Consider the following 21,754-nt stretch of genomic DNA (forward strand, 5'->3'; position numbering starts at 1 on the left):
CTTTCAACTTGCAAATAATGTGCTAGAAACAGACTTCCTCCTTTCTTTTTTTGGCTTTTCATGTTTTGGATGGAGGCAATTTGCAAGGCTGCATGGCTCATGACTGAATGATGAATTAAAATAATCGCCACAGATTTTTGCAATCCAAGGAGACATTCTAGAGTAAAATAATTTCATTTAAACTTTAATTCATGTATTTATATGTATATGTTACGTATGTGGGCTTTGCGGTGTTTTTTTGTATTTGGCTTTACTTCCAGCTTCTGTCCAGTAGTGAAGGTGCTGAAATAACAGTTGAGCCCCTGCTGTCATGTTTCTGACCTCTGCAAACAGTGTCCTGCGAATCAACTAAAGTATTGATTTATTTTCAAATATTAAAATACTGAACATCTATAAAGACTGAACTAAGTTACTGATTTCTTTTCTCTTGTCCTAGTGTTCAGACTAACTCAGAGAAGAAGCAATAGTTTCATGGAGTTAAAAAAAAAAAAAAATCTACAATTTATTTTATTCCGATTAAAAATTTACACTGTCAAAAGTTGTAACATAGGACACTGTAACAAGGAAGGATGTCTTCATTATAATAACCTATCAAATTTTCCTACCTTTTCTTAAGTATGCCTGAGCAAATTTCAGGCTGTAAAAACTTTTTGCTTCACTCACTTTTTCTGTTAGTCATCTTTCACGATTTGTGATAGAAGCTACATCTTTTTTTCCTCCTTAATTTAATTGCTGAAAATATTTTTAAGAATACTTATCTTTTTCATGTAAAGCTGTTCATAATGTGTAGAAATGTGCACACATTGTTTATGACTACTCACCCATCTTTAACTGAATCTTAAAGGACTATTAATAATACTGAAGAGCTGTCAGAAAGTGAAGGCTTAAAACAGAAGCTTTCCAGAACTAGCTCAACCAATTGCAGGTGAAATATATAAAGTGCTTTCAGCCAGGAATTTTCATTGGAATTCCTGAATTTAGTATGTGTTTCCCTATCGAATGCTGCAAGGTTCACATCTAAAAGCTTGGTACCCATTTACACAAACTGTTCTTTTTACAGGTATTTCTAGTGAGGAAGATCAAAGGATCTGATGCGGGTCAACTTTATGCCATGAAGGTACTTAAGAAAGCAACTCTGAAAGGTAAGGTTTTGGGCATTGGCTGCATTTCAGTGCTACTTCAACATCTGCTTTTCTTGGCATTTTTGTGTTACTGCTGTTTGACGGTATACAGGAGTTTATCACTGTAGCGAATGTTCTATGAAAAAAGGTACACAAAATATGTTACCTACACAGTACGAGAGCATGAAAACAGAGCAATGGTACTTCCTACCATCTTGCTTTCTTTTTTTTTCTTACTGTTACTTCCAGAACTTTACTGGGCATGCATTAAATTGTATCAGAATGACAGTATCTCTCTGCAGCTGAAGTAAACTAAAGCAAATACTTCTAAATAAGGACATTGCTGAAGTAAAGCATGACTCTTACTGGGAAGGTGGTGCTTCTCATTACATGCCTGAAAATTCACAGAAACTTATTTTCAGGTGTGATGAGTCATTCTGAGGTCTTTAAGACCTTATTGTTTCCTAACTCGTGACCAGTCAGCATGTGGCTTCCACTCGTCTCGGGCCAGATGACTGATTATTAAAGCTGGTCATCCTTTTCTGGGGTCAGTGGCTGCTGCAACCTTGCTATGACCACAAAAGAGTTTCTAGTAATGGGAGAGGTAGGTAGGACTGAATAAAAAGTACATTAAGTTTCATCTCAACTGAAGCCCTTATTGTTTGTTCCTCCGGACCGTTAGGAAGATCCATGCTTCCTCCTATTTCCCTGACCTAGTACTGTACTCTGCTTTTAACCCCCAAAAGCCTGTACATGTTGTTCTGGGTTTATTTTATCCAGGGCAGTTCTTTGACTTACTCAGAGACAATAAGTGTTTGCACAATGTGGAATTGTGCCTACGTGTTTATCCTCAAGTGAAAAGAGCTAATTTTTAAATAGTTCCGATAACTTAAGAATCCAAATTGCTTTAGTGTGTATTGGTGTGGGGAACCAAAAGAAGAATGAAGCTACTGCTAATTGCCAGGAAATGTTTCAGCAGGTGGTGGCAGACAGACACAGCACCTTTCCTGAGTACTAGTCAAGATAGGAAAGTGGCAAGTCAGGAACTTCCAAGGCCTTTTCCCCTGCCACAGCCTTTGCAAATGAATATAAATTTGAAGTGATGACTGTGTACTAATATTTTATTAGTATGTAGATAGGAAAGTTTTTTTCTGGTAGAAGAGTACAGTGTAGTGATTTAAATAGTAGTGGACTTAATACATAAAAAGTAAAAGGTTAGGCCTGTATTAAATATGCGTAATAGAGTGATCTCTAAGGTCTCAACCAATAGAAAAACACTAATTGCCCTAACTGAGATGAACTCAACTCTTGGAAATTTCCTCTGTGGTGAAAGCTATCTCCTACAGAGTACTGCATCTGAAAAAGGACTGCATGACCCTCTGATGTAAATGCATATCAGAGATTTCTTTTTGTGTCTATTGAGAACTCACAACTTCTCACCTAATGTGTAAACTGGATTGTCTGTCTGTTTTATATGTAGATCTGGGGTGTGTTTAGAAGAATCAGCTTTGAGTTGGGAGAGAGTTTCTTCTACAACCTCAAACGCCTTATTGTTACTTAATTTATGATAGCTACATCTGTAATCTTAAATTCCAGTGCAAAAAAAAAAAAAGTCTATGTAATGGAAGTTTTTCAGGATATCTCAAAACACAGATGGTGATTTTAAACTATTCAAAGTTTAATCATTGTTACACCAAGAATAATAGGCATATCTATATGCTTTCCGTGTCTACAGTTCTTTATAACACAGAGCTGCTTCTTTTCTCCTCCATCAGCCTTTTACAGCATAATATTTATTAGTTTCTCAAGTGTGGGTGACAAGGTCCAAAAGTTGAAGTTGCTCTGTATTGCATTTCTCTCCCATTCAGTCTACTTGCTCTCTGACTGGTAACTCTAGATTTGTCAGTAATCTCAAGATAGCTAGCACATTATTAGGAACTAATTTGTCCATACTAATTTATATAAATAAGTTAAATTCAACAACTATTTAACTCAAGGTGCAAAAATGAAGGCAAAACCCTGTTAGCACAGGGCAAGTGAGAAGGGCAAAAAAAATAAAGATTGCTGTCAGTGAGCTTCTTTGTAACTTCTGGCACGGAGATAATATTTCTGACAGCTTAATTTCATCTTTTAAGTGAGAGCGCTGAATTGCTGCTGCCTATCTACACTCAAAAAGGCTGCGAGTCCTTTCAATGTGAACTATTTATTACCATGTCAAGTAATGGGAGCAAAGCCATAAGTACTTGTTAGCACTGCATTCAGTATTTACTGACCAAAGACATGCAAAGACATTTCTGGATGATTTTCCTTCCTAATCTATTCTTCACAGTATAATGTGGAGTGAAAATGTCAAAGCTCTAGAAGCCAGTGCCATTAGCATGGTCACACTGACACAAGTACCTTAGCAGTTCTTTCCTTTTGCAAAGCAGATTTGTGAAACATGAAATGGAGAAATGAGAAGGGGAAAAAAAGAAAAAAAGAAAAAAGGAGAGGAGCATGAAGAATTAAAACACACTTAAATAAGAATTTGAAGAAGTTAAATGCCTTCAGGAGTGAAGGGTTAAAATAGCTCTGTACTTTGAAAAACATCTATGGAGGGTCCTGCCAAGGTGTTTCCCAGTCCAGGAGTAGGACTTTGGCAGTGACTAAATAAGGATGTGTAAGAAGCAGCAGAAGTACAAAGTGGTGCTTACTCCAGTGTATCTACTGCTTCTTGCCAAAGAAGTCCCTTGTTAGATAACGTGACCCCAAATTTGTCAGCAGTGAAGGCTAATGTAAGAAGAGTACTGCAACCAACAGCCGCACTCTCCAAGTTTTTGGAGCTCAGATAAATTGGTTGATAAAAAAGAGCCTTTGTAGATCAAAAATCTAAGGACAGGTTAACCTCATGAAAAAGAACTTAAAGAGCCTTCACCTGAGATAAACTTAGACTTTTGGTTCTCAAGTTTTTGTGGTGTCTAGTCCTATTAAATTTGGTCCCTATGATGGGGTGAGAGACCCTGCTACTTTTCTTGCTCTGACCTTTAGATTTTGGTTTATAATATTACAGCGTTCTTCAAACTTTTTAATATCTTCCTTGACCTCTTACTATGCTCTTCTAAACACTTCATTGTGGAAGTTCTGACCACACATACAGTTTCCTGTGAGTACAAACCCAAGCAGAAGTCCCCTTCCTTCACTGTCTGAGGAAAGGCAACATGCTCAGCATCCTCAGATGCGTGCTGCTTCCTAGAAACAGCTTCTTGACTCTGATTCACCCGTATTCTAAGATTTTCCTTATCAATGGCTTCGTTTCTGAATGAGGAAAGGGTACAGTACATTTCAGAGAGCACATTTACATTGTTTCCAAGAGGCTGTGGAGAATAATGTGTTCTTATAAGGAGAAAGAACTGCACTTAAGGGCCAACCTTACCATGTCAGCAAATATTACAGGGCATCTTCGCCTGTATATACTACATGTTGACAGATGTTTATCTTCATATGGTTTACTAGGAGCATTAATCTGCATTCATTGAGACTGTAGCTTCTGGCTTAAGTACTCAATATTCTATAGTGATTCTGTACAGTGTTTGGATGAGAAGGGAACGTTTTTCCCTATAAAAATAAACTAAGCATGCATCACTTAAAGATTTTATTATCTGTTTCTATCCAAGCCTTGTGGAATTCTGCTTGTATAAAGTCCTGATGAAATTACAGCCTCTTCACAGTGCTAAGTGCATGGTGAAGATCCTGTTATCGGGCAAAATTTCCCACTATTAAGATGTTCAGACAATAAACTCTGGATATTTAAAATGTTTTCTGCTTTCCAAGGGAGAGTTTGGCTGTCACTGGTTTTCTTTTTTAAAAAAACAGACAAACAAAAAGATGTTATTATTAATGGAGCTTTTTCTAAGAGCCAAAGGAAATCCAGAATTTCCTTCATGCAAATTTTGGCTGTCAAGTTCTAAAAGAGGTCCCAGTTCTAAAAGTGATACTCAGGTTGCAAGATAGGAAGTAGTTCCTACTGTCCAAAAGAGGACAGAATAAGTAAGCCTTCACCTAACAACTACTGAAAATTATAATCGGTTTCCCTATCATTTTCCATATCTTTCACATATCTTGTACATAAATGCAGCAGTACTGCCCAGTTCCTTCCTGTCCCCAGATTTGTTCAAGTACAACTCTCCTATTACAGTAAAATGAAAATGTTGTCTCCTGCATAGTTGTATGCTCATTTGGAACGCAACTTCAGCAGCTTAGTATCTTGCTGGTCAAGTTAGCCCAATTTTGTTTTCCCCAACGCCCTGGCAACAGCACAGGACTTACAAGAAAACCCCAACTCTCTCCACAAGAAGTTCAGTGGTGCAACAGAAATTGTGACAGGAGTTCAGAATCTGGCAGCATTGGTGCTTTTAATTATACCATGCTTTTGAAGTATTCTTTTCAATTATTCCCATTCCCTGTCCCTTGGTTTTCCGGGCACAGAAGTCTAGGAGCTACAAGCTGGGTTCTCTCCTAAGGAAATGAAACCAGGAGCACACTCAGTGCCCCCCAGGGCACATAGGCCAGCGAAATAGGGTGTGAAGTCAGCTCCCTAGCAGCTGTGTAGTATGGGAGACCTCAGGGCCAAACACCCACTGCTAATCTCTGCAGATTGCTGCACTTACACCACACTTCATGCCAATGCAGACATAGGTTTAAACTTTAAAGTAAAGTTTCAGATTTTGCAATGAAGACTCCAAGAGCATACACGTTTGTGCTTTTTACTAGATGCAGAACAGAGCGGTCTTAGATTATTCCATCTTTTTTTGCTAAGTTAACCTTCTCACAGTCTTGGCTTCTAATTTGAGTAGCTCTATAGGCCCTTTTAGCAGCAGCTGAAAGTGTTGCATATTCAGGTATTCATTTGATGATTCCCTGGAGAGTACAAAGGAAATTCAAATAAAAAAAAAGAGATCACTGAAAATTCTGTTGGTTTCTTTGATAGAAAAGGGATATATTCTACACCTATGATCAAATTATGCAAATTTGTTCTAAACATTTATTGAGTCACACTCTTTTGTCAGTGAAATATAGAAAAAGATGACTGTTTTAAAGAGCAGCAGTTCTCTATTCCAACCAGGAAAGGAGTGATGACTCCTTTCTCAGGAATCAGTAGTCCATCATACTTTTTTCATTATTGATAGTAAAGACTGGTTTTCAAAATCGCCTTTTAATTTTCAGTCAATTTACCATGTAACTCTTTGAAATTTCATTTGGTATTTCCATTCTTGACACTGTGAGTAAGTATCATTGGAGCCACTTTAAACTGCAGCTCCCATAGGTGCCATCAGTGAATAGGTTTCAGACTCAAACTCATTTGTCAAAGCCCGTTTAACAGACTTAATCAACGAGATTTCATTACTGCTTGGTTTCTCTTGGATCATTCTTTCTGTCATATTCATTGTGCTGTATATCTAATGGCAGCTATTTGCAATTGTAGTTAATCCCAAATCATTTGTCACTATACAGAAAAGGCCACGTTTGATATTTTCTACTATCAAGTAGCAGATTGCTATTGGTTGCTTTTATTGTTGCTTCAGGAACTGAGAGGCTACCTTGATGGTTGTCCTGAAGCCATGAGTGAAATGTGTATCCTGTTTAGTGAATGTAATGCAATTTCACTTTATCTGTAGAAAACCCATTTCTACTAGGAAAGTACTGGGAAGTACAAAGGATTACTCAGCCATCATACATCTCACTTGCAATAGCTGGCAAGCACAGAAGGGAGAGCATAGCTTGCTTTAATTGAAGCAGATCTACAAGAGTGATATGAAACTCTAGCTTAATGAAGGAATCTGTGATGAGGTGGGTGCTGCTGCCTGTGTGAAAGGCTCTCATAGGTGGCACCAACCACCAGCTGATCCCTAGGACAGCTGCAGGGACTCGCTGGATTTGCAGTCATGTTGTTTAGATGTTGGAATTTTGCTCGTTTGGAGAATCCCATTCAGAGCAGGTTCCTAGGAAAAGCCAGTCCTTCCTTGGATTTGTTCATCATATGACTGTTTCTTGCACTGCTGCACAATGTTTCCAGTTTCTTATGGTTCCCCACAGCTGTCAACTTCCATTCTCTTTCTCTTCTGTGTTTAGCTTCAGAATTAATCGTAGTATTGATGTACAGGATGTACCTAGGCCAGTCTGGGTTTAGTAGTGCTAGTGGTCACCATTTTACCTTATCTGCTGCCCTCTTCCTTTTGCCTTTCTGCCTGGCCAATCAGAGTTCAAGAATTCCAAGACTTTGGTTCTGCTTGTGTCTTTGCTGCCAACTTGATTCACAAACACCAAACATTACTGCTGTTCCTCTTCTCAATCTGCAGTGTTACCCTAATAGTGCCAGCCTCCCATTTACTGTGCTTGATGTCCATATGAAAAGTAGTAGATACTAATGATGATGTTATTAACACTCCTCCCCACTTAAACGTTATCTGTGGCATTCTGCAATGTAATAGCTAAAGAATCCCAAACAAGAAATTGCTAGGCAATGTCTCTTCTGTATAATGCAATGTCTATTTGAAATAATCAGAGCTATGAATCAACTGTAATTCTACATAAAATTATAGCTGTAGTGGAAAGTTAAATTGGAAATACAATGGCTAAATATCCCTGGGATTTTTAACATCACTAATGGACTCCGAAAGTCTTTGGCTGTGCTACAAAGCTATTATCTTTATGAAAAACATTTGTTGTTTGTTCAGTTCACTGAATAAGTTGGACCAGTTGGAACATCCAATGTAATTGCCATTTAACCAATTTCAGCTGCCTGCAACTGCAGTGCTTTTATAGCTGGCTGGAAACCAAATTCATAGCCATCCTTTGGGAGTTGCATCCCACTGCTTTTACTGGTTCCTATGATAAAAAAGAAAATTTTACTGCTTTTAAGCATGAGGACAGATTAATAGAGATCAACAATGGCATTTGATGGCATTTCAAATCAGAGTGACCACAGGAAGTAGGGGTTATTTGGGCTGGCAATAGTTCTCCTTCTTTGATTGTGTGCAAATCTTCACAGAGCAGCTGACCAGGCATGCAGTTCATACTTCTGCTGGAGGTGTGCTAGCACTCAGTTGACTCTGTAGAAGGGAGGTGCACTATATAGGAGGCTACCATCTGGGATTTGTTTCAACGGAAGCGAAATTATTGTTTGTGGCTTTATACTCTTCATGTGGGTTGTACATGTCAGTTATGGTTTCCTCATGCCTGTGGCATTTGCTCCAACTTGGAGGTTTTTGTGATGTTCAAAGAGAGGCCAGCAATCAGTGACAGTGACCTCCTTTCTATTTTGTCCATAGCATTTTCTATCTGCATGTGTCTGTCTTTTACACACTTAAAAGGTTTCCATGTCACAGTAATTTAATCAATGTTAAACTGATGGGAGATTATTTTTGTAAATTTAGGCAAAGTCTGAATTACTCAGATAATTGCACTGTGTCCTACTCTTCTTTTTTTATGCTGTGACACAATTCCCAATTAGTGGGCAATTGTCAACAATGACACCATTAGCTCAGATCTGCCTTCATGCTCAGATGGAGCACACTTTGACATTGGAATCAGGAAATAATGGACTGGTTGAGGCTGGCAAGGCTATCTGGGTGTATCTGCTCCAACCCCTGTGCAGCAGGGATACCTAGAGCAGGGGAGCAGGGTGATTGGTCTATGCCTACACAGCTTCAGAAGATCTCCAAGACTCCACAGCCTCTCTGAGCAGTCTGTACCAGTGCTACATCACCCACACAGCACACAAGTGCTGCCTGGCATTTGGACAGAACCTCCTGTGTCCTAGTTCGTGCAATTTGCCTTTTGTCCTTGCACTGGGCACCACTGGAAAGAGCCTGGCTCTCTCCTTTTTGCAACCTCCCTTCAGGTATTTATAGACATTTATGAGATCCTCCCTGAGCCAGCCTTCTCCCGGCAGAACAGTCTCAGATCATTCCTCTTGTCCTCATTGGAGAGATACTCCAGTATCATCATAATTTTCTTGGCCTTCAGTTGGACTCCAGAGGTTGTTATTCAATGACTGAGCATTGTGAAGGGAATGAAACAGCGTCTAGTATTCTCTGCACCTTCAGGAAGCAGGCAGTAACATTGCCCTCCTCCAGCTGCTTTCTTCTTGAGGCTGCAAAAGAAGAGGGATGCTCGGCTCTAACCATTCCCATGTGGCTTTTTAGTTTCCTATTTTTCCTTTGCTTTGCTGAAATATTATGACATAACTATAGGTATTAATCCTAATGTGAATGACTGTTTTGTTTCAGTCAGTCACCCGCATGATTGTGTACATTAGTTAGGGCTAGAATTTTTTTTTAAAAGGGGTCTTTATTCAGATGGAGTCCCTGCAGCAAAGCATCACACGGTGCAAGTTGCAGCCCTCTTCTACTGCTACCAGAGCAGGCTAGTATCTTGCTAAATCATTATTTAGATTTTTGTTCCCAATTCTGTTCTAAAAAATGTGCGATGAGGCTGCAGTCACAGCTCTTTTCTCTGCTTCCAGTGGTTTGTTCTGTTAGGGTTTGCCTGTCATCCCATACTTATATGCACCTTCAATTTATATTCCTTTCTTTCCTTGTATTTTGATAAATAATTCTTCTCTATCCATCGTGTTTACTTCCTTTAAATATTTATCTGCTCTTCTCCTCTCCCCTTTTAGACATTGCTTGTTAAGGTTTATGTTTAGCTCTTGGCAATTACCCAGTGACATAGGAAAACAGAAGATTTCCTCTTCTAGTTCAAACAGTCACAGATATTTTCAGAAATGTATACAAGGATGGAGATGTAGATGGTGAGATCCTATTAATGTCAATGGCAGTTTTACTACTGACTGTTTTAGGGCCATGATTTCACCCAGAAACTCTCTGAATTTAATCATATCTTCCACTGGGCTCCCTATACGGTAGTGGAGTCCAAGCTGAAAAACCTTTTGCAGTTGTTTGAGCAGTGCATCATCTCTCCTAACAGGAAAAAAAAAAGATTCCATTGGCCTTTTTACCCTCACTGTTTGTGTAGACAGGTTTTCCTGGTTGCAGCACTTTAGTCACTAACTCATTAACAACATGAGACCAGGCTTTTCCTTATGGTCTCATTTAGGATTTGACCGTGCCTTGACTTCACACTACACTTGCTGCTTGGGTTGGGGGGCTTTCACAGTGACAGATAGGCGTCATGCAGATGCTCATTTCCAAGGCAAGCATATCAGCTGAGCTACATAAAGCGTGTCTGCATAGCATGTGTGAGCCCGGGCAAAGTGAAGGTTTGGTTTGACTGTTCATTAACATTAAACGCTGATATTTTCCTGAAATATCTGTATTCTAAATTCCCCGTTGTGCTGTGTGCAGGTAGCTCAGTGGGCTGTTTGCATGGTTTGTCCTGCATGGTTTACAAACAGAAGCTGTGACAAGGCCTCAGATCTCTTAAAAGAAACAAGAGTCCTTGTGTTTAGATTATGAGCTACTATCCCATCTCCCTCAGTGATGTCTTAGGCAAACTAGCTACTTATTTCACAAATCAAAATATTTAGGATTTAGTAACCTGAAATGCTCATCCAAAATATTTCCTTAGGTCAAGGAAGATTGGCTCTGTGTTTACTGAGTGCAAACAACCTAATGGAGCAAGTATTCAGAGTGGAAAGGCAGCTTAGTGCATCTGTGAGTGAGGTGGCTGCTTAGCTCAGGGGGAGTGTTAACATTTGCCTCATGCTTTGTGACAAACCCATGCAAATCCCTCTTCCCAAGAAACTTGTATCACTGATGAGCCACAGCCTTGCCTTAACCCTAGCAGGACTAAGCTAGCAAATGACTCTCAGTTTATGGTAGTCACAAAAACATTATTTATTATCTTTTTGTCACTACCTCACACTTAGAAGATGTGTGGTTGGGTAGTTTTGTTTAAAAACTTCTGGTGGGTTTGGTGAACTTATTTTTTCTATAGTGCACCTTTAACTTTTCTGATTTAATATTCTGTCGTCTTCTGAATGTACATTACAACTGACAAATAAAAGACATATAGTTCCTTTTCTGGTAAACTGTCTATCCACAGAGACAGACCATTAGGTGAAATTGCATTTGAAAAATCACTGACAGTAAGCATTTCAGTGCAGGCAGACTGTTCTTGTTCAGTTATGTTTATTTTTAAAAATGATTTTATAGCTAGTTGTATGTCAAAACTAATGTTTAAGAAATAATAGGTCAAAATTGAAATTAAAAACCCTTAGCAAAACAGTACTTTGATGAACCAAAACCAAATTTTTGCTATTCAATTTTGGCAAAACTTGCTGAATTTAGGCTTTTTGTTCCAATTCAGATCAAAAACCACAGTAAAAACATATTTAAAAATGTGCAAAATTACCAGTTTCAAGCAGCTCTACAGCAGGCTTTTACCAGAATTAGTTTAGCCTATGAGCTAAACTGACCTGGTGGCAAATTGCAGCATCCCAGTACATGCTTTCTCCACAGAGGGATAACACCACATTTCCTCTCCTTCCAGGAATTCTCACTTAATATTGTATGAAACACTATTGTTCTTTTTCATTAACATCCCAGCTTGTCCAAGCAGAAGATTTCATACTGAGCCATTGAGGAAAATTTAGGAGCTCCTAAAACAAAATAGAAGGGACTCAGTGGGCTTAAAATCACAACTTCCAGCTCTATCAGTGAATTTCTATTTTCTCAAAGTAGAAGTTCCCTCTCCCTGAAGTAGAGGGAACTTCTTTCTCAATGCTACTGGCTTTTTAGGACATTAGAGACTAAATAAAGAGAATCTTTTTTTTCCCTAAAGATTATCATATGAGGGAACATCTCTACATTTTCACCTCTGAACCTGTGGTCATTCCCAATACTTTTCAAGCAGAAAAACATTAGTTTTGCCTTTGATGATAAGCTGTAGAAAATATTTATGGATAATACCAAAGCGCAGCCAGTTTTCACACTTCCAGAGTAAAGTATTCTGTAAATTTTAATCAGCCCTGCCTGCATGCATAAACAGGTGTACGGTAGGAGCAAAGAGCACCAGCTGTTGATTTGCTTCAAGCTCAGAAAGCAAGTGATAAAGCTTGTTACCCAGCCAGAGCCAGCAGCTCCTGGATGTCTGGATCATCTCCATCTCAAGCAAGATGAGAAAAACTTGCTGAATTTCTTTGTTGTTCTTGTTGACTTAGCAACGTCACAAGGGCAAACCGAAGGCAAACACTCATTTAATACTGGAATGCTCCATGAACAGGAAGCATCCTGCCTCTTCTTTCTAGCTGTATGCTAACTGTCCAGCATCAGCACTGCAGCATGGCAATGGCTGTGAGAGAGCAAGAGCCTGGCAGGAGAAACTGTGAAGCTAGAGAATTGTGATGGAGAACATTCATCCCTCTTGGGACTGTAGGACTGTGGGCTGTATATGCTTTTCATAGAATCATAGAATGGCCTGGGTTGAAAAGGACCACAATGTTCATCTAGATTCAACCCCCCTGCTATGTGCAGGGTCGCCAACCAGCAGACCAGGCTGCCCAGAGCCACATCCAGCCTGGCCTTGAATGCCTCCAGGGATGGGGCATCCACAACCTCCTTGGGCAACCTGTTCCAATGCGTCACCACTCTCTGTGTGAAAAACTTACTCCTAATATCTAACCTAAACCTCCCCTGTCCCCGTTTAAAATCATCCCTCCTTGTCCTATCACCCTCCTAAACAGTCATTCCCCCTCCTGTTTATACACTCCCTTCAAGTACTGGAAGGCCATGGAGGTCTCCCTGGAGCCTTCTGTTTTCCAAGTTAAACAAATCCAGTTCCCTCAACCTTTCCTCATAGGAGAGGTGCTCCAGCCTCTGATCTTCTTAGTGGCCCTCCTCCGAATCCACTCCAAGAGCTCCACGTCCTTCCTGTACTGGGGGCCCCAGGCCTGGACGCAGTACTGCAGATGGGGCCCCACAAGAGCTGAGTAGAGGGTGACAATCACTTCCCTCTCCCTGCTGGCCACCCCTTTTTTAATGCAGCCCAGAACACAGTTGGTCTTCCAGGCTGCAAGCACACACTGCTGGCTCATGTCCAGCTTCTCGCCTACCAGGACCCCCAAGTCCTTCTCCGCAGGGCTGCTCTCAAGAAGATCTTCCCCCAGTTTGTATAAATACCTGGGATTGCCCTGACCCAAGTGCAGCACTCTGCACTTGGCCTTATTGAACCTCATTAGGTTTTCATTAGCTCACTTCTCCAGCCTGTCCAGGTCCCTCTGGATGGCTTTCCTTCCTTCCAATGTATCAACTGCACCGCTCAGCTTGGTGTCATCTGCAGACTTGCTGAGGGTGTCCTCGATGCCATAGTCTATGTCACTGATGAAGACGTTGAAGAGCACTGGTCCCAAGACTGACCCCTGATGGATACCGCTTATGACCAGCCTCCACCCTGACACAGAGCCATTGATCACAACCTTTTGGCTACATCCATCCAGCCAATTCCTAATCCATCAAACAGTCCTTGTTGGATTCTTGTAAGTTAGTACCAAGTTTTAAATGTCTATTTTACAAAGGTTGAAAAAAGGCCAACTGTCTCCTAACTGTTTTAATCAACTTTTCTTTATTGTGAAATTATGAAATAGCCACCAGTTTCTCCCTTTGGATTGTCACCATTTCCAGAGCTGCTGATGAGCAGTATTTACTGGCATCTCTGAATTCTGAGGCCAGCTCTTATTGGTTTCTCATTTGGAAGTTGTACTTATTCCTAGAGCATAGATAATTATTACCTATCTCTAAGAGATAATAGTGAAATTGTTGCTATTGCTTGCAGTTATAATAATAATTATGCATCAATTCAACTTAAGGAAATATAATACAAAACATGGATCAATTACAGCAGAACAGAAATATGTCATCTCGCGGATCATTTTACAGGATAACTTGTCCATTAAGGTAAATAAATTTAAGTAAAACATATGCCTTACATCAGAAAATGATGACTGAGGTACAGCTGTGCAGAGGTTTTGAAAGCTTTCAGCTTCCCAGAAGTCATGGACAGATATGTAGATTCTGGCTTTTTTGAGGATGTTCCATTCTAGCAACTGTCAGCTTTCTCTTCTCTTCATTAAGTCCTTTGTTCAGTGCATTTTTTCAGTGCTTGTTAGAACAGATTTATGTGATTGCAAGGGGTGTAATTCTGACTTCATTGGTGTTGTGCCCCTATAAGATTTGGCTTATTTGATTTTGTTGCATATCTGCTGCTTACATACCTTAGATGAAGGAGGAATATGTTCACATCTGTGCATATCCAGTTGGTCCAGCTCTGTTTCAAAATATATAAAAATTCAAATTTCACCTCTACGTAAGGATACAAGATTTATAGGATTATTCTGCTGGTCTGTCTGTGCACTTTTAATGATGGGGTTGAGCTCACTGGATAATTTCAACCATAAAGCTAAAATACACTCGAGCTCCTACAATGTGTGTAGAAGTGTTTGCCAAGGAGATATCTTCTGTTTTGCATCCCAGCAGGGAGGGGATCTGAGCCCCATTTGCAGCAGTGGGCCCCAAGGTGGTAGGTAAAGCCCAGGCAGGGTGTTTGGAAAGGTGCAAGAGGGAGCTCAGATTACTGCTGGAAGAAAAGCAACAAGACTGTGTAGATCATAATGCTGTAGGAAATTAGGCTTTCTCGATTCACCTACTATAGGGAGCCTGTTTTGGCAGGGCAGTTGGACTCGATGATACCTAGAGGTCCCTTCCAACCCGTACAGTCTGAAATTCTGTGAACTTTTCCAAAAATTTGGAGAGAATCGTGAACTTTTGGTGATAAATAATGTAATTCAAATGTGAACGTTTAAAGTTTGAAATTAATTTAGATATATCTGTCCTTCTTAATCTCAATACTAAAGCATTCAAGCTACTTTACAGAATCACAGAACCACAGGGGTTGGAAGCAACCTCTGGAGATCATCAAGTCCAACCCCCTGCTAACACAGGGTCCCTACAGTATGTTGCACGGAAAAGCATCCAGATGGGCTTGGAATATCTTTAATTAAAAAAAAGTACAAAAGCAAAGTCTTTGATCTCTTAAAATCAAAATGTGTTCTTTTATATAAAAGGGGGAAAAAAGAAAAAAAAAAGGAACAAAATGACCTCCTCTAGACTGGACTAAACAGTCTATGTCCATATTGATTTTTCAGAGTGCTTTTCTACAAAGATGTGCTTCATGCCCTGTAATTCTGTTTTATTCCTTTGTTGCAGCAGCTCTAGCGCTGAGTAGTAAAGCTCTGGTTGTAAAGGTGCTTTCCTTATCTCTGTGATGTTTTGTTTTTGGAGGCACAGGGGACCTTTCTTCCAGAAAAATAGATTTCATAAATTTATACATATCTCACAGAAAATGTTTGTAAAATCTCTTCATGGTATACTTCTGCATTCAGATGGCCACAGCACAGTGTTCTGTTTTATTCTGTAGCAATAATCCTGTGACATGGAAGGCTGCCGTTTAGAAGATTTTAGTATAATACTGCATGGAACAGAAATGCAGTAATGCAAATAGTATTCCCAAACAGAACCAGTGAAATCTGATTACGTCTTTTTGGAAAGTCTGTATTTCTTCATATCTTGTGTAAATAGTCACCACATAAGCACTTTGTCTTCTAGACATACACAGTGTGGATTTGTAATTAGAATCTAGCTCTCTGATTTTTCTCTTTTTGCCTTCAGCAGCTTGGATTGAAAAAAGAAAAAGAAAATAACAGAAATAGGATTTGAAAAGAATGCTGTGTGTAATTTCATATATACATTTGATTTTCTGTGTTACTGGCATGTTACAGCTAAGTGAAGAATTTGAAGTTGAACTGTATATTCCCAAGTCTGAGTTATATTTTTGCCTTTGTTCCACTGTCACTGACTTCTACCTGTTCCACAGGTATTCACACAGTGACTAGAGTCATATAGGAAATTACACACTAAACACTCTCTTAAGAAAAATAATTATCACTTCAGTGCTGCTGAAGCAAGGTAGAACTGTCTTTAGCTTCAGATACCTCAGGGACATGGCTTGGTTGTGGGACTTAGTACGAGGCTCATGCCTTGTAACAACAAATCTGTATGAAAAAACAACAACAAAACCAACAAACAAACAAACAAAACCATTAAAAACTGCACTGGAATTTATACTAAAATATATTTCTCTCGAAGTAGAAATATCAGCTGTATTCCAGGTAAGATTTAGATGATAGCTTCAGGAAAATTTTAATAGAACTAAGAGTTACTTTGGTCAGCAATGGGAAGAGTGAAATTGAATAAAAATGTTTAGAAGTTATTCTTTAGCCAAAGAGATCCCAGAAGCAATATTCAGTCTCCACTGAAGTTGATGTCTGAATGGTTTTTAACTTCATGGAGCTCTGACTTCAACTCAGGTACCTTGTCACTAGAAATATGGCAAGTTACTTTTCCCTTATGGCAAATTAACTATACATTTTAATTGATATACCAAATACATTAGTATCTCTTTTATAAGCTTCCTTTTACAGCTTTTGTAGGCCATGTTTTCTCTAATTAAAAGCTTTCTTAGGTTTGACTTGACAGCCTGCTGAACAGATACAATATCGTTGCATGTACATCAAGTAAGGTCCCCAGATCATCATTCCTTGGCAGTGTCTATGCTAGAGATGCACTGACTCTTAATCTTTAAGTGAGAAATATGAAATTCATTTGCTGAAAATCAGTTTATCTTTTTGTATTTAAATCTTAAACATAGTTGATATTGTAAAAACTTCAGTGAAGATTATGGTTTTATTTTCTTCTTTAATAAATAGACTGCTAATCCATTTTCGAGAAGGATGTTTTTTTCTCCTTGGAAGGTACTCTGAATGTAGTTTTCCTTTTTTCCCCCTTTCCCTTCCTTACTTCACGATTGTTGAAATTGAAACAGCCTCAGAAATAAAATTCATATGTTAAATTAAACCTGCTCTTTAAGCATTAAATAAAATAAATGGTAAATTTGTCTTCTTTGATGTTCAGAGCTAAGCAGACAGAATAAGCTGAGTTTATATGCATGCATATTCAGCTGTCTCCATTTCTCTTTCATATCACATTAATACCTAGAAATGGGAATTATTTTTATTTCAAATTAGCAGGTGCTTCCTCCCCTGTTGCAAGTCCCACTGGTCTGCTCTTTTCTGCCTTGCAACATGAGGGATTACTTCAGGGATGGTTAGCTGGCCCAAAAGCATGCAAACAATCTTTATGACTTTACGCTCGTTGTTGCACATTGTGTGCTTCCATCTGATGTATGATTTAAGGATAGGCAGAAAAACCCATGGGTAGAAAGGCCAGGAGTTTAGCAGTTTAGCAACAGTTCCAATGGGACTGTATTTGTGAAAGTAAACATCTGGTGCAGGCGGAATCTGCCAAAGCCACCTGCACCTCTCCTCTGCATGCTGCTCTGAGTCCTTACAAGTGGTCGAAAACAGGAGGAGTAGGTAAGCTTATCTAATCCCCATCAATACCAAAGGCTGGGCAGAATCTCTGAGCTTGAGAGCAGCCCAGTGCCAGTAGGTCCTTTCCAGAGATTCTGTTATTTTGGAAATGAATGGAGAACTTCATTGTGATACACACTAACTGGTCCCAAAATGAGACCATGCAAAAATGTATGTGTTTGCTTGATCACTGCATAGAAAGACACGCTGCTAATGTTTAGTCCTTGTCATCCCTGACACCAAGGCAGCTATTCAGACCCTGTCCCTCTCTCCCCTGGTTCCCTACGTAAGATCAAGCAGGCCAAAATAAGCAGCCAGAACTAATTCAGACCACACTTGAGCAAATTCATCTAATTACCCAACTACCCCAGTATATGACTAGAAGGGATGCTTCCTCCAGAGGGCAGGCTGGGACCACTGAATCCTAGAAAAAGTCTCCCAAGATGCATTTTCTTGCCCATTGTACTTGAATGATGAAGTCAAAGAAGTCAAACTGAGCTGGAGCCTTGTGTTGTAGGAATGTTATGTTCAAGTGCTACCCCTTCTTAAAACTTTTCCTAATGAATTTGAGATTCAGATTCCCCAGTCCCAACAATGTAAGTGGAATGAACAGCAGAGGAATTCCTTGCTGTCTATGAAATGAGAGAAAAGATATCTTCTCTCCTTTTACGGCAGAATTAATAATAAACCAGAAAAGAAAAGGCAGGAGGGCCTTGTGCTGCCCTTGTGTTTATTGAATTCCATGTCTTGTTATTGCATCATTAAATATTAAGATATGTATAATTAACTATCACGTGAAATTTTGGACGTTTTTAAATATGATGACAGTGAATGTGCAGCATAAGACAGTGTCCTGTGGTGTGCAAGCTGCTGTGAGGAGGTAGGTATCCTAGAGAGTTGACTTTGGAGTTTGAGTTCAAGTGTTGCCCAGGTACATGCAGGCAATCAGTAATAACAGAATGCAGACCAAAAAAAAAAAAAAAAAAAAAAGGAAGGAAAAGAAAAAAAGCTTGTGGATTTGCCTTCCTAGGGAACATGATTAATTAAAATATCTGACCTGTGTGGCTTCTGCCCTCAGACCATTTAAATCGAACAGCTTTTGATGCTGGAAGATGTAGAGGGCAGGTCACCAACACACGTGCCAAGCTGTAATCCCAATTACAGGTTCCAATTATCTCTTTTGGTTGATACTGCAAAGGTAGTGATTACAGCAGCTTTGGAGGAGACCAGGCTCAGCAGAGGCTATCAGGCCGTGACTAGAGATTTAGGTGTCTCTTGCAATGACAGAGACTTTGCTTTAACATCCCCATGACTCTAGGCTGCACACATGGGGAAGGAGGATGACATGTAACCCTGCATGTCCACAGCCTGTAACTCCTGTAACAGAGCCACCACAGCAGCAAGCAGGATGGGGGGAAAAGGAGTTCAGCAAACCACCCAGTGACACGGCTGTTCAGAGCTTGCAGTGCTGGTGGTAGGAGGACATACTGCTGTCTGCCAGAAAATACCAAATTTGCTGCTGATGCTGGACTGCCCCTCAAATGGAAAACTGCTACTTTCTGCAGCCAGTACACTCCCAGCCTTGAGTAACCTTAGTCTGTGTCTGTTCAGTGCTACAGTCAATGCTGGATAGAACAGGTATATGGATGGCAGTGTGAGTGGCACAGAATAGCTGTTCCTTGCCTTTGCAGCATGATTGATGCTTTTATCTAACTGTGCATGGTAAACCACCCAGCTCCTGTAAAAAAAGTCCTGTGGATTTTGTAGGATATGTCATTGTGTGAGCATGTAGAGGTACAGAGAGGCACTTTATGAGGATTTCTAACCAAACGTAATAGGAAGTATCCCACTCACCCACCTGTCCACCTGTTCCTGCCTGGGAGCATTCCTGCATATCACAAGAATCTGGATCTATGACTTGAAGAATACTCTCCCTTCAAATTTGTTAAGCATTTTCTAACTGTATGAAGTGTAATTTATATTCATGAGATAATGAGTTAAGATTCTGAGATCCCTTTGTTTTGCTTTTTATCTACAAGCTAACTTAGGTTGAGTAGCTAGCAAATTATACATTGCTACTGACACAAGTAAAGCATCAAAACAGTAAGAAATTCAAGTTTTCCTCCACTCCTCTTTAAGGTTTTTGGATCAGTTTTGTTTTGTTTTTTTTTTTTGTCCTATTTCTGTGCATCAATTCTTAATGTGCAGCAGCAGGGTATGTGGTTTTGTTATGGTATGTTCATTACTGAAGTGCTGGGAGTGCTTGGATTCTCAACAGATCTACAACACTTGCAGGCAATGATAGCATCTCACCAAGATCTCAGGTTTTACCACCTAAAATAGTTCACATAGCATTCCTCATGGATGCTTTTGGCTGCAAACCATATTGGCATTGTGTAATACAGAGAAAGGAGAAGAAAATTTTAATACTTCCATTGCAGATTTAGAAAAACAGTGATTGACTAAAAAATGTCTGTCTAAGATCAAGAGCTGGCAATCTGAGAGCTTGATACCCCTCAACATCTGAACATTGTTAAAGGTACTTGCTCCAAAATCTTCACTTTGATGAGTGTGAACTCAGCTCACCTCCCTAACTCCTTTTTCTTTTAGTCTCATCTCAGCCACAACTGTTTTTCTCACTGCTTTCCCACAGTTATTACTCCATATGTGAAAATGGTTTATTATTATTTTTAATCAGTTTTTTTCTTTATTACTCATTGTTTAACGGTATTGTTGGAGGCTTATGATAGTTCATATTAATAATTCTCTGGAAATAATAATATTTCCAGAGAATGTTATCTAGAGATATCTAATAAAGACTGCTAGCATCAGCACAATACAAAATGTTAATTTGCACAAGGTTAGCCTGGCAAGCTCTGAGACTGGTTCATTTGGTGTAATCTTAAGTGAGATAGAGCTATTGATTTTATACAGTTTTGACTCTCATGTTGTCAAAACACGATCACTTTCCCCTCATTTGTAACACTGCGGTGCTTTTGGTTCAGGCTGCTATCTACAGAGGAGGAGGCAGTGCCCTCCTGAAGAGCTCACTCTTTGCAGACGCAAGACAGAAAGAATAAGGGGCTACCAGAGCATGGCATGGTTTGCCAATGGTTATACCACAAACCCTTAAGAGAGTGAAAGCAGGACCCAGCTCACCTGAAGCTCATTGCAGTACTGTATCCAGCAGACCATGATGCCTCTTAATGTGTTGCTTTTCTTATTGTTCTTTCCTTGTAGTTCGGGATCGGGTACGGTCGAAAATGGAGAGAGATATTTTGGCAGAAGTGAATCATCCTTTCATAGTCAAGCTTCATTATGGTAACTATAATAAAGTATAATTCATGTTTGTTCTTAAATTTGTAGGAGAATTGTAACCAGATGTGTTATAATTTCATATAGGTACCAGCTGCCTATATATAACAGTCTCTAAAATCATAGAATTTTAGTATAAGTAGCTCTTAGCCATTTATCCATCAAAATACATTTGACATAAAATGTAGTGTGATATATTGTGCTAGTGGAGTTGCTGATGAGCTAGTTACATCTCCAAACCCCCTCACCTGCTGTCAGGTATCATCTAAGAAAACAGAGGAACTATTTTTAATAATCAGCATGTTATTGACTGTGAATTCAGTGTCTTTCTGGAGCTGCACTCCAGCCTCAGGAGCTCCCCAGGCCCATTACTACTTACTGTAAAGATCCCTCTGTGAATAGTGCCGGTTCTACCTTGCTCAGGTCTGGGTACTCCTCACTGTGACCAAGATTCCATGTCTTCTGGTATTTGTACAGTGGAAAACAATATGAATTCATAGATGTTTAGAATGAACTGGAATATTTTAGTAATACATCACTGTCTCTCAGCTGATACTGTTTTTCCCATCGTCTAAGATAGATTGCTTATTGCTGTAGAGAAATTAATTCTTCTGTTCACTAAGTGAAAAATGACAGTAGAGCTAATATCACGAATGATATATCATCAGTAAACAGTATTTATTCTTTGGAGACTTTATCTTGATTCAAATTTCCAATGTCTCCATCTTTTTCTAATGCAGCATTTCAAACAGAGGGGAAGTTGTATCTAATACTAGATTTCCTGCGGGGAGGGGACCTTTTCACAAGACTCTCCAAAGAGGTAAGCTGGAAGATTTTAACTTTGGAAAAGAAAGACTGTCCTGGATTTTCAGAAACCAATAAAGCTGGTGGGAAT

The 21,754-nt window shown here is 39.5% G+C and overlaps 1 protein-coding gene across 3 annotated transcripts in view; it reads left to right on the top strand.

Annotated features, from left to right (window-relative positions):
- RPS6KA2 (ribosomal protein S6 kinase A2) overlaps positions 1–21,754 on the top strand; it is a 265,454-nt gene that overhangs the window by 175,618 nt on the left and 68,082 nt on the right. For all 3 annotated transcript variants that reach the window (XM_031552440.2, XM_085219873.1, XM_010707087.4), the window contains 3 exons: positions 1,061–1,142; positions 20,785–20,865; positions 21,600–21,679. In XM_031552440.2, coding sequence (XP_031408300.1) covers positions 1,061–1,142; positions 20,785–20,865; positions 21,600–21,679 — 243 coding nt within the window. The remainder of the gene's footprint in view (positions 1–1,060; positions 1,143–20,784; positions 20,866–21,599; positions 21,680–21,754) is intronic.

This window comes from Meleagris gallopavo, chromosome 2, assembly GCF_905368555.1.
Source record: "Meleagris gallopavo chromosome 2, MGAL_WU_HG_1.1, whole genome shotgun sequence".
Classification (NCBI taxonomy): domain Eukaryota; kingdom Metazoa; phylum Chordata; class Aves; order Galliformes; family Phasianidae; genus Meleagris; species Meleagris gallopavo.